The following is a 13,173-nucleotide window of genomic DNA, read 5'->3' on the forward strand; positions in this document are numbered from 1 at the left end:
AGGAAGCAAAAATTCCCTGTACCACCTCCGGTGTTCCACAACCCTCTGGTTGGATCTTCTGTTATGGATATCCTGGAACTACTGGATGCTTCGGAGTACAGAGGAGTGTGGAGAACCTTGGCCCTTGGGATATACTGAAGCTGAGCATGGAAGTATGCTTTTAAACCTGAACTCTGCCACTCTGGCCTTCAGTTATTAGCCAGCTCTGTTGTCTTAGATTCTTTTGTGCCCATGCCAACATTCATCTCCCTTCCCACCAGTGGGACTTAAGCCCTCCCCTCCCTTCCCTCACTCCCACCCTCACTTTTTGTAGCCAGCATACACAAACAAGCTGAAGCTCTGCAGCCCATCAGTGTGCAGTTGTGTGTGTGTGTGTGTGTGTGTGTGTGTGTGTGTGTGTGAGAGAGAGAGAGCAGGCCATCAGGCTTGAATAGTGGCCATCATTTGTGACCATGGGAAATGGGCCCCCCTCTGCGTTGTCCGGAGTTGGTCGTCCGTGATCCCGACTGTCGGAAGGCCGCGTTCTGCAGATCGAAACCCTTTCTGCCATTTCCCCCAGAGAGTAGTGATGCTCTGATTTGGGTTTCTGAAGGACAGGGAGGAATGTATGCTCAGCTGCGGCACTGTAGGCGTTGACACGTCTGGTGGTGAAGCAGTACTTCTCTGCACAAGATGTTAGCGTTGCCTAAGCTTTTTTTGGCTTTGCTAAGGAAATGAAGACCTCTGGGTCAAGCCATTTCAGTGTAGGGAGGAAAACACATGCACCCCATTGTCCAGGGTTTGTTGCTGACCACCTGCTTATTTCGGCCATCAGGTTCCTGGTCTTGATGAAGATCTTGTGATTAAGGCAACAGGAGTAGTCTGTGTTTGGGATTGGCAGGATGTAGTTGACCTTGTCTGAAACTTCAATTGAGAGTTTGAAAAGCTTCAAAAGAAATAATTATCTTTGAAAGTAAAGGGTCAGCTAGTTTCTTGTGATAACGGGAGACCTGGGGACCTTGAACAACTGGTGGTTTCTGGCAAAGCAAGAAGTTCAGCTCTGAAGAGGCTGTCAGGCAAGGCTAGGAGTAGGATCGGCCCTGGGACCCTGCTCAAGGTGGGGGGTGGCTTTTTACTGCAGGGTGAAGTCAAAAGCTTTCAGACCAAACGAAGGACCCCCCAGACCCCACTGATAAGTCCGCCTACCTCCAACCTTGAGGGAATGGCAGTGAGGCCATGAAAGTATTGGGGGGGGGAGCAGTGTATTGACAACTTGAGGCCGTGTGGGACTCTGCTTATCCCTGCCATGAGGAAAATGGACCTTTTAGATCTTCAGTGGAAATTTGTCCACAACCTTTCAAAATCCATATCCTATCTGCGACAAAACAATCAGTCATAACGTGAAGATACGCAGCATCCGCCCTTCGGCAGCCAGATCATGTGACCATTAGCCCGACAAAATCATTTGCCATCTGTTTCATACGCTGTCAGTGGGATGTAAGATGGACACTCGCTGTACAGCTGTCAAGCTGAAGTTTATTTGACATGTATCAAAGACAGAGTTGGGTAATTCAGGTTCAGAGAGTAAAAGTCCAGACCAAGATTTGAGCATAAAGAGTCACAGTCACAGAACACTCAACTGGTTGGTTCAAACAAAATTCCGGTCTGGACTGGAATTACCCAACTCTGATCAGAGAGAGGCACTGGGTGGGATGTGATGCATTTATCATTGTTCCTTCAGACGCGTGGACACCATGGGGTTCCGGTGAATGTTTGTGAAACGTAATCAAGGCTGTGTTTAGATTTGGAGCTTGAAGCTGCCCATCTCCAGCAGAGCGACAGTGGAGCCAGCAGTGCCTGGTTGTGGAGCTTTCATTCCTGTCCCCTGTAGGGCCGACGACAGCTGTAATAAGAGACATTCCCGACACAAAGCGAAATCGGTAGCAGTAGGTTTGCAAGCTCTCCACTTTTATCTCCATCCATATTTCACTTTCTACCCCCTAGGAGATTATCCACAAAGCATCTTTGTCCTTTGACACACATACAAAGCGGTTGGCATGGGGGGGGAGAGAGAGTGGTGATACAGGCCATTTTACTCCTGGAGTTCTCTTGTGTAGTAATAAGGGCGATGAGTTTTCGAGGCTGAGCAGGCAAGAAAATGGGCAGCCCTTGGAACACCTCATTTCCTCGTGGTCTGGAGTCGATTATCCAGAATAAACAGGTTCTGCAGCTCAGTGCTTTCCTCTGTCAGCAACATGTGAGCAGCGTGACACTGTTCATGAAACTTCCCCTGCTGTTTTCTGCTCTTGCAGAGATTCTGAATCAACTTTCTTCTGAGGGGGAGGAGCCACAATGATTGTTATATCACATATTTGGTTAATTACGCAATTAAGGAAGTTCAGCTGGAACAGGGACTCACCACTGGGACTGGGGTCGGTTGCTTTACAGACTCACGGAAGCCACCGGCACACTCCGGCGGCGCTGTGGTGGACGTGCCCCCGCACCCGGCACATGCTACCATCGCCCCCCCGGTCATTGCCAGTGTGCCGCCCCCCTACCAGCCCGTCAGCGTCTGCCACCTGGAGCCTTCGTCCAGCCCGGAGGAGCCGCAGGAATATGTATTGCTGGTAAACTGCGAGAGCAAGAAGCCGGGCGCCAGGTGAGACGCACGACTGCAGTCGCTAGGTTACAGTGGAAAGGAGAGATGCGCTGTGTTTGAATATGTGCTAAATGGGTGTCGGAGGGTTGATCTCTCAATCTAGGTTTCTTCTAACTTGGTGTCTTTCTTCTCTGAATGAATGAAATGTGTGCTAAATTTTTACCTCAGTTTTTGATTTAAGGGTGCATCTGGCCTTTTACGTTCCACAGTGGCTTTTGAACACGGCATCGTGGGGGGGGGGGGGGGGGTGCACTTTCCGTACAGGATGGTGAACAGAGCGCATAGTGCAGCACCCATCCCCACCCATAAACTGATCTGTCTCCTTCGTGTCATCGCTGTAGTTCCCTGGGACACGGGGACCAGGAGTACATGCTCCTTGAGCAGTGTGAGAGCAGGAGCGCAAGCCTGTGAGTGTGTTGTGCTGAGACGGGAGCTGTGTGTGCGGGTGTGTGTGCGTGTGTGTGTGTGGAGTGATGTGCACACATACGATTGCATGATGCCTGCCACAAACGCTTACGGGTTTACACACATGCAGGACAGACCTGATGTTTACTTTCACAGATGTACAAGTGCAGACACACGGATGCTTTCAGAATTACATGTATACTTGACGTATTTGCATGTGCTCGCTGATACAGTCACACTCCACACTCAAACAGAAATCCCATGCATGATACAGGAAACAGCTAATAACTCATAAATGATGTGTGAAACCTAGTTATTTTGCACTATTTTGCAGCAGTAACAGGCTGGTTTACCCTGATTTCTGCTGGCTTCCTTATTGGTTACCAATGAGTAAAACCAGCTAATTTTGCCTGCATGTAATAATCACACACTCTGTTTCTGAAATCCTGGTTTAATTAATATGATGCCATAACGATGGAACTACTGCTGACAGTAACTGAAAAGCTATCCAACTGTCACTCATGATTGGTTTTTCCCTCTTCTTCCCAGTAGGCCTGTAATCGAGCTGTCTAAATCCATGTCCACGGAGACGGACTGCAACGATAACATCCCTTCTCACAGGACCACGAAGCCCTCAAACTCCAAGCATGGCTCTGTGAATGGCTTCTTCCCGCAGTCAGCCGCCATCTATGACTCTCCGCCCCCCCGCGCGGCATCCATGTCCGTAGACACAGGCCTGTATTTGTTGCCGCGCAGTTACTCTCAAGACACTGTACTGTTGCCCAAGTCGTCGGCCTCCTCTTCTCCACCCATGCCGGGGGCGGAGTCAGTAGGCGAGCTGCGCGCCTGTGGCGTGCCCCCCCGCCGGGGACCTGTGGAGGCTCGTCTCAGACAGGTATCCCTCAGCTATGATATCCCCCCCACGCCCGGGAGCAGCAGCACTTACCAGGTACCCAGGACGGTCGGGCCAGAGGTGGCTGTATCCGGACCCTCAGACGTGCCCCCGCCCCGCCCACCAAAACCCTCCCCAGTCGCTCCACCTGAGCGTTCCCCAACAGAAACGTACGCCATCCCACGCCCAGTCTCGGAGACGGACAGCAACTACTGCGTCCCCACTGGGGGTCGGACTCACCACAGCAACACCATCAGCGTAATGGATGCCTCTCGCCTCCGGAAAGGTCAGTGCCTGCATTGTTGGCCCACCCCAGGTTGGCCACCCTTTTCTCCGTGGCCCCACCCTCCACTCCCCCCTCTCTGCTTCCATTCGTCGCACTTGACATGCTGTCACTGCCCTTCATGGTCACGGTCCTGCCCCTCTGTTTCTCCTGTGGACTTTTGCCTCAAGTGTCTCCATCCCACACTGGACATGCGCTGTAAGCGTCAGGAACGCAGCTGCTTTCAGATGCACGCATGCACGCTCCATTCTGCTTCACACACTGCCAGTACAAAGCCCTTGTCAGTGTCTCGGTGTCTAGCAAAAAATATTAGGAAAGGGGGGGAAAAAACAACATGACAATATGTTCCCTCCACGCGATCTTATATCCTGTGCAACTGGAGGCCTAAAATTTTCTTTTCTCTCCCTTCTGATGGAGTGTTTATATTGTCTGTTGTTATAGTAACCCTCGATGAAGACTATGGAGCGGACGCATGGCTTCAGACAGCTCCCTCTAGTGGCTACATACAGTAACACGTGGCTGTTTGCTCTTGGCAGATAAATGACAGAGTGTTTATTTCGATGGCTAATGATAAATGGAAGAGCAGAAGAAGCTCAAAGCTGTCATTTCCCGAGACCGTCCCAAGAGATCGGACTTCGGGAAGTCAAAATCTGGCAGATTTCATGTGAAAAGTGAAACGAGGGACATTTATCTAAACATCAAAGCTTTCTGAGCTTTCCTGCTAGACACCCAGGTACAAATCAGATTATACTGAAAAGCCGATACTAGATCATTTAACAGACGGTGCAACACAACGTGCGCATTTGCAAGGAAATGTTTACAAAGTGCTAATGATCGCCCAAAAGCCATCTCACGTGCAATTTGGTTACATGAGGAAACCTCCTGTGTTTGAACCGGGTCAGTAACCATTGGCGCGTGGTTGGCCAGCAGTCTTGTGACTAAGGCTGAGGAAACCACAGAAGGAACACATGCCAAGGGCATTGTGCCCACAACCAAGATGGCCACCTCATAGCCTACCACTGGCACTGACGCCTGTGGCAGCTGTACCAGATGGCGTGGCATACCTGGGGTGGGAAGCCGCAGCTGAAGAGTGCTTTCATCCCCAGTGTGTTCACATCAACTGTACGCTTATAGTAAATGGACGGACAAACTTCCAGACTGCAGCACAGTCTCTACCTGTATATCTGTGATTGATTAATACAGTCTCCATGTATAAACTTACAAATTATTGAATATCAAGTCTGCTATTTCCCATTTCAGCCCCCGTCTCATGGCTGCCTCAGGATCTGGTCACTGTACAGCAGCCTTGAGCAATCGCTTTCAGAACATCTTTCGGTTATGCAGTGAAACAAAACCTACAGAAAATGCTGACCACGCTCTGCCCGCTCTCCATCCCTAAGCACAGGGTTCTGCTTTCTGTTCTGGAACAGCACTCACCTGGCGGGTGAATGGAGCCGCTGAGTTCAGCTCTGAGCGCGGAGCACTTAACCAGAAACACCATTCCTGGAATGCTATCTCAAAGGGCATCGTAAAGTCCACGACACGTCTCTTAGGTTTTAGAGCCTGTTATTATGGCAATACTACTTAACGTCGGCCTCTTGCATCATACTATTGCAAGGTCCATTAATGATTTTGCTTCAGAATAACTCCCATAAACCATTGCGTGGCATTTTTCGAATAATCCCCTTCAAAAAAAATAAAAAAATGCAAATGCCCATTTACGGTAGCGGCACTGAATGATTCAGTTATAGACTGGATGACACCGGAATGGTCGGCTTAAACGATTCAATGGCGTCAGGGTCAACTAGAACGACTAGATGCGTGATACATGAATGACAGATAACTGCATATTTGCAAGACAAGCAACAAGTAATGTTTAGGATTGAGCTGCGAAGAAGAACTTCCATTCAGGGTGATTAGTCCTGGACTTGTTTGTGTGTGGTGACCTCAAGGCCGCAGACAGCTGTGACTGGAGTTCATATAGAGAATCAGGCAGTTCTCAAAATGCAGCCTGCGCCGTTTCATTAATTCCCCAAGCTCACTACCAATGAACGATCTTGCTCCGGTGAACGGGTTTGGCTGCCCGTTGTTTGCTGATCAGCTCATGTTTCACGTGGTTCCCTAGAGCCGTGGTTTTTTTCCAGGAAGTGACATGCTTAGTCTTGTGCCTCTTGTGAATTTACTTTGCCGGGAATTTTTGTCGTCTTTCATATGCTTATTGCTGCATCTTTAGCATGAGGTTTAGGTTGATGTTTAGTCTTCAAGACTTGAGTGTAAAAATTACTCCTACCCATTGCTCTCCTACTCCTCGCTTACAAGCTGTACTACAAAGAAACTTTATCAGTTCAGAAGAGTACAAATTTCAGAAAAGGTGTAAAAGATGTGGTGTGTGTGTGTGTGTGTGTCTATATATATATATATCCTTATATATATATATATCCTTATATATATATATATCCTTATATATATATATATCCTTATATATATATATATATATATATATATATATAGTGGTATATCAATACATTTATGCCTTTTCCAGATTTCGGATCCCAAGATTGCTACGACATCCCAAGAATTCTGTCGGATAGAAGCAGTTCATTTGACTTCAATGAAAGCTTAAATGGCAGCTTTGTAAGTCTTTTTTTAACATGTTAAGACATTTGTTATTAAGAGTTGTGAAAGATTACCCTTCTGTAACTGAAAGGTTTTTCAGTGATTCTGTACAGCGCATCCCCAGACAGAAAAGGTGGCCTTTGCTGTTACTCATCACTGTTTTTTTTTTTTGTTTTTTTTTTTTTTTTGTGATGAAATTGCAGCAGTTCACACAGTTTTTCTGATCCTGTTTACCGAGTACAGAAGAGCAATCGCATGATTGCGGCCAGCAGTGCTTCGACGGAGGAGGTGGATGAGAACTATGTGCCCATGAGTGCCAACTCGCCCTCCCACCATCAGATGGGGAGCATGGCCGAGCTCATTCACGAAACAAACTACGTGCCCATGACGCCAAGCACGGCCGAGTTCTCCTCCTTGGGCAAGCAGGTTCCCCCACCAGCACACATGGGCTTCCGCACCAGCCCCAAGACCCCGCCATGCCGGCCCATGCTAATCAGTGACTGCCAGCCCCCACCAGTTCACCGCAACCTTAAACCGGACCGGAAAGGTGAACAGGGAGGACGGGGTTCTGTGTCCGCAAAACAGGCTGCTTGCCAGGGTTGTTTGTCAAAAGAGGTCTGTGTGTACCTGAATGTGAGCGTGTGTCTGTGCACGCTTGTATGTCAGGATGTCATGATGACGCTCAGTGTGTCTGCATGACCATCAGTATGTCTGTTTGGTCAAAATGGCTGCTTTTCTAATGAATTCCTACTCCTCTCTCTCCGTTACACTGTATTGTTCTGCATGCTTGACAGGAGAATTTTACATTTATGAGTTTCTGCGTTTGGGTTAGCTAACATGATGGCAGTTCTTGATTTTAGACCAATGTAGATGAACTGCCATTTTTTTTTTTTTACTATTCTTAACATCTTCAGTATAAGTCACCACGCAACCCCTTCCTATTGGTTCCAGCTGGTACTAAATATGGCAGGGGGGCCTGGGCTTTGGGGGGAATTCCGAAGCAGCCGTTTTTAGCATTTTGGTATTTTGTTCCTTTCGTTGGCACCCGCCACATGGTCCCCCCCCCCCCGCCCCCCCGCCCCTTCACCTCCGTTCCCATTGTTACACGCTGAATGGGCCCCTTTGATTACACATTCACCCTGCGTGTTACGGCAGAGGAGGGAGGATGGGGGAGGGTGGGGGTTCCATAACAGAACCGGCACAGGAGTGCTGTTTGATTTTTGTGTCCTGGCATAAGTGTGTCACCTAGGGTGGAATGGGACGCTTTGAAGTGGGGGGGGAGGGGTGCGTCTGAACTCTAATAATCTGTCCATTTTTCTTTTCGGAATGGCACTCACTATAAAACAAGAGGTATTAGAGATTGTGGTATGGAAATGATGGGGGGAAGAAACACCCACAGTACATTGTATAATGAAGGGACAGGTACAGACCCATTACCCACAAAACCTGTGCTCCCTCTTTGCATTTCATGCTCTCTGGTCCATGAAGGAGTGTTCTCATCTTCCACCTGGTGGTCAGGAATGCTTCCCTTTGCCACTGTTTTTCTGTGCGAGACACTCTACACTAGCTTAAGGCATGTCGGCACATCTGTCTGCTGTGGTCTGTGGCTCTCTGCAGCTCGCCTTGAATGAATGGATTGTCTTGCGTGTGATTGAGGTATGGTGGGGATCTCTGATTCCCCAGCAGGGGACACTTCCCCTTTCCCATTTCTGTTTCTGCTGCTTTTAACTTCAGTTTGACGTCCTGCTCACCAAGTTAGCGCCATACAGTGAGCTGCTCGATCCATGTACTTTTGCATTGGGGAAGTGGGTGAGACGGTGGGAGTTAAAAGTTTTGGTTTAAAAGAATGTTCTTTTCTTTCCAACCAGGTCAGAGCCCAAAAGTAAGGGTGAAGCCGATTGGTTTAGAGCGAAGTGATTCACAAACCGTAGGTGAACTCCCAGGACGCCGCAAAAGTAAGTACAACGTTCTTTTTTTTTTATAAGAATTCTGACGGTTCTGTTTATTTTTTTTTAGTTTCTTCGTTTAACCCTTTAAATATAGATAGATCTTTCACTAACTCAAACCATCAAAAGAAAAGACAATTCAAGTCTCCGGAAGTCTGATGTGTTCTGTTCATATCTGCGTTTCTCTGTTTGCCCGTCCTTTGCCATTTCACCATACATATACAGATGCTGACAAAAGGCACTTAGTGGATTTTGGGACCCTCAGGTTCCTGATACTCTTCTCTTCATGTCTGAAGAAAGATGCTTTTTTTTTTACACCTCCTTGCTACATCAGCTGAAGTTATACTCTATACAAAGCCAGCGCCTTCGCCAAATACAAGCGCTCTGCTCATCACACATGCTCCTTTAGCAGAGGCGGAGAGCATCAGGCGAGACCGGGCAGACTTGTGCTGGCTGAATGGGAGCACTGGCGCCATGTCCGAGTGTCTGCTTTACAAGGCCGCTGTCTGTTTCTGCTTATCAGTCCTGTTTGCTTTGTGTGATGGATCCCACCAGATGGTGCGTGTCACTTAGCCCGCCAGAGATATTTATCAAGAAATATGGCAGATTGCACCCTGTTAGGGAGCTGCTGCGGCTGGACGTCCTCCAGCTCCAGCTGCATAGAGATAATTGCCAATGACGACAGGGACGCGTTACGATCCCAAATGTGGTCCCCTAGCCATTTTCATTCATTCATGATCCAGTGTTCCAGTGTCACCGCGATGCTGTATCCCCTGGTTTTTCACTGAGCCAGTGAGCGACGCGGCTTCTCCAGTCGGTCATTTGGACATGCAAGGTCGTAATTAAAGCGACCTGCCTCACGCCTGTAGGCACAGTGAGAAATGCGCGTACCAGCTGCTCACAGTAGCGCAGCGATATGGGGCTTGTGAGGAGTGACTGTCCCTTACATCCCAGAGCTGTAAAGGTGGCTAGACGCAAACTTTTATCGACCCACGTTACAAATGTTGAAGCTGCTATTAACATAGTTAAGCAGAGCTTGTGTATGACTATTGAGGGAAAAGTAAAACAGGTTTTAAAATAATTTAATGCTTGATTGAGAATTTCATTCAACACAGTATTGCTAACACCTACTTTTATTAAAAAGTTTTGGCTCTCATACAATCAAGTCTAGATAATACTACACCTGGTCAGTTGCTGGATCGCTGCTGAACAGCGCCCTCTAGTGAACTATTTGTCTCAGCCATTGGTTCACTGCAAAGTTTTTTAATTTTATTTTATGTGGATGTTTAAGTCTCTTAGCCACGTCATATTGAGTTGACTCTTGCTGATACATTCACATTTATCCATAGGACATTACACACAGAGGCCCACATAATGTAATTGTAACTATTCAGGCGGTACAGTTGTGGGCAAAAGTTTTGAGAATGACACAAGTATCGGTTTTCACAAAGTTTGCTGCTCCAGTGTTTGTAGATCTTTTTTGTCAGATGTTTCTGTGGTAAAATGAAGTATAATTACAAGCATAAGTGTCAAAGGCTTTTATTGACAATTACATTAAGTTTATGCAAAGAGTCGATATTTGCAGTGTTGGCCCTTCTTTTTCAAGACCTCTGCAATTCGCAGTGGCTGCTGTCAATCAACCTCTGGGCGAAATCCTGACTGAGAGAATCACTGAAATGATATCAGCAGGTCCTTTTGTGGCAGGAGTGAAATGCAGTGGAAATGTTTTTTTTTTGGGGGGGGGGGGGGGGGGATGAAGTTCATTTTCATGGCAAAGAGGGACTTTGCAATTAATTTCAGTCCATCTGATCACTCTTCCTATCATCCTGGAGTATATGCAAATTGGATAAAAACTGAGGCAACAGACTTTGTGAAAATGTAATAGTTGTGTCACTCTCAAAACTTTTGGCCATGACTGATTTATCAGTGGTAACTGTCTGCATCTCCCTCTACAGCTAGACCAGCACCCCTTGAAATAAAGACCCTGCCTGAATGGGAGGAGCTGCCAGCCCCTGTCCACTCCCCCGTGACCAGGTCATTTGTTCCGGAGTAAGTGTCCTGTGCCTTTGGCCTGCTGTGTGACACTGACCCTGCACCACTGTATGCTCACCCTCATCATCTCACTCATTTTCTATAATGCACTCGCTCATTAGTCTGGGAGCTATGGAAGCCTTGTAGCATCACCAGAATACAGCAAGCAATGCCTGCAGCTGCCGGTACCTTCCACTGTGCTTGGTGAACCTACAGCTGTGCTTCGGGTTGCCCGCTGAGTTCATCTCCAGACCACTAGAGTTGGCGGATTGAGATTGATGGGCAAAATGGTGGAATGTGGGCTACCCTGGTGGCCACTCTGCGTCACTGCAGGGACTGTGCCACTGTAACCAGAGCTGTGTGTGTGTGTGTGCCCGTTTGAGCATGCGTGTGTGTAAACCTTGTCCTGATGATCAGTCCCTCCAGGTTTCCTATGCCTTCGAGACCTCCATCGGTGCACAGCACCGCCTCCAGTGACGAGTCCGACGAGTGTGAGGAGAATTATGTAGCCATGTACAACTCTAGTATCCCTTCAGATGATACAGTATGTAAACCCAGCTCCACGACTACTCTTTGTTTTACTGTTTCTGTTTTAATTGCTTTTATCAAGGTTGTATCAAGGCTAAGAGTTTCTTGTGGATTCACTGGAGCTGCTGACACCCAAGTTCAGCTTCTCTAAATTCAGGGCTTTATAGGAGCCAGATTTCCTTTTCTGTCACACGCTCGATTAAACCATCATGAAGAATCATAGCACGACGAGAGATATTCTTCTCATTATTGCTCAACCATTCTCCGATGAAGTTGATCTCATAGCGCACGTCCTGGTAATACAGCTGGCCATGTAGAACTGCCGGGAAACCAGTTGTTTGGCAGTAAAACCAGTGTAGTAGTTTGACAATCCAAAGTCGTTTCATTACAGTCCTCCATGGCCACGTCAGAAGGGCTCCTCCCACTTCCTGTCCTTCTCTATATCTTCCCACTCTTCTTGTTTACGCATTTCCACTTCCGTTTTACTTACTTTGACCCTCCTCCCCAAGAACTTGTTTTTTTTGGAGAAATCCAACTTGACCCTTCCACACTGATTTTGTCACCTGACTTTTTTTTCAGGGTCCCTTTAACTCTGCCCCCCCTCCCGCCCCCCCCTTCACCTTGTTTCCATGGACCCCTTTCATATTGCAACTCAACACAGGCCCTGTAAATGAATTTAAATAGAACTCTTCTTAAATAACTCTTCTTTAATGCACTGTTGTTGGATAATCAAAGTTGCGGGTTTTACCGTGCCTCGCCTGTGTTCTTACTGCAGAAGAACACGTTTGCCGTGTGGGGTGAAAGGGCTCTGTGACAGCCTGCGTGCATGTTCCTTTTGAAGTGGCATCAGTCCCTGCTTCCATTTCCTGGACCTTTTGTTAATTTGCTTATATATTTTTTTTTTCCAACATCCATGTTTTCCCTCCCTTTTAGTCATCTGCCCCCTCCTTTCTGTTCTCCTCTCCCATTGTGTCCTGACCACCTGCTCCTCTCCTTGCTGTCTTCCTACTATGTAGAGAGGAGTCCTTCTACTGCACGGTCCCTATCACCCCCGTTAAGAGGGAGGTGTCAGGTCTTGACACGCTGGAGGAGGTGAGGAGGGGGCTCCCACAAGGAGCAGTCAGTCCCCAGAGACCAGTTGGGCCCCAAAACTGATTTTATTTTCCCCTTGTAGAGCCTGCTGGTCTGGAATTCCTTGTAATTCTAGTTTGTTGCTCATTTGGTCTGTCTAACTACCCATTTGGGACAAAAAGAGAGAGCATGTTGTCATCAAGAAGAATTATATATATAAGCTGAGTCTTCTTTAGCCAAAGCCTGGAGAACAGTTTAATGGAATGTGGATGTATCAGAATCGACACGTCAGCAAAACTGTGTTTCCAGCCTACATTTCACATGTCACTTAAAAAAAATCTTTTATAGTCATCTCCACTTCTTGGTAGTCCTCCATCATTATAGACACATTGCCATTCTTTTTAAAGATGCACCATGCTTGGGTTGGGGTCATGAATGTCTCTGGAATGCAGTGCGTTTTGCTTATGTTCCAGCTTGCCTCTTCTGTTAAGCTTGTCTCCTTGCTTTCAGAGCATGAAGCTCAGCCCTCAGATAAGCACTGACGGAGGTAGCAGCCCAATGACGAAGACCAAAGCAGACAAGCAGGTGGAATATCTCGACTTGGACCTGGACCCCGGCAAATCGACTCCTCCGCGAAAGGTGTGCTGCCGTGAGAATGGTGTCATGGCTTTTGAAGGCCCCCGTTATGGTTCCAGGCAGCCACATGGAAGATCTGACGCGATTTAATAACCAAAACCACAGGGTGTAGCTGTAGACGCAGTCA

General features: G+C 47.6%; 1 protein-coding gene across 7 annotated transcripts in view; it reads left to right on the forward strand.

Annotated features, from left to right (window-relative positions):
• LOC125723364 (GRB2-associated-binding protein 1-like) overlaps nt 1–13,173 on the forward strand; it is a 40,810-nt gene that overhangs the window by 25,958 nt on the left and 1,679 nt on the right. For 4 of the 7 annotated variants that reach the window (XM_048999871.1, XM_048999870.1, XM_048999876.1 and 1 more), the window contains 9 exons: nt 2,428–2,638; nt 2,980–3,045; nt 3,596–4,221; nt 6,761–6,852; nt 7,078–7,381; nt 8,703–8,789; nt 10,736–10,829; nt 11,229–11,355; nt 12,921–13,049. In XM_048999871.1, the coding sequence (XP_048855828.1) occupies nt 2,428–2,638; nt 2,980–3,045; nt 3,596–4,221; nt 6,761–6,852; nt 7,078–7,381; nt 8,703–8,789; nt 10,736–10,829; nt 11,229–11,355; nt 12,921–13,049 (1,736 nt within the window). Of the gene's footprint in view, nt 1–2,427; nt 2,639–2,979; nt 3,046–3,592; nt 4,222–6,760; nt 6,853–7,077; nt 7,382–8,702; nt 8,790–10,735; nt 10,830–11,228; nt 11,356–12,355; nt 12,432–12,920; nt 13,050–13,173 lie in introns of all 7 variants that reach the window. The other 3 variants (XM_048999872.1, XM_048999873.1, XM_048999874.1) reach the window with 3 other exon arrangements.

Source organism: Brienomyrus brachyistius, unplaced genomic scaffold (genome assembly GCF_023856365.1).
Source record: "Brienomyrus brachyistius isolate T26 unplaced genomic scaffold, BBRACH_0.4 scaffold47, whole genome shotgun sequence".
Taxonomy (NCBI): domain Eukaryota; kingdom Metazoa; phylum Chordata; class Actinopteri; order Osteoglossiformes; family Mormyridae; genus Brienomyrus; species Brienomyrus brachyistius.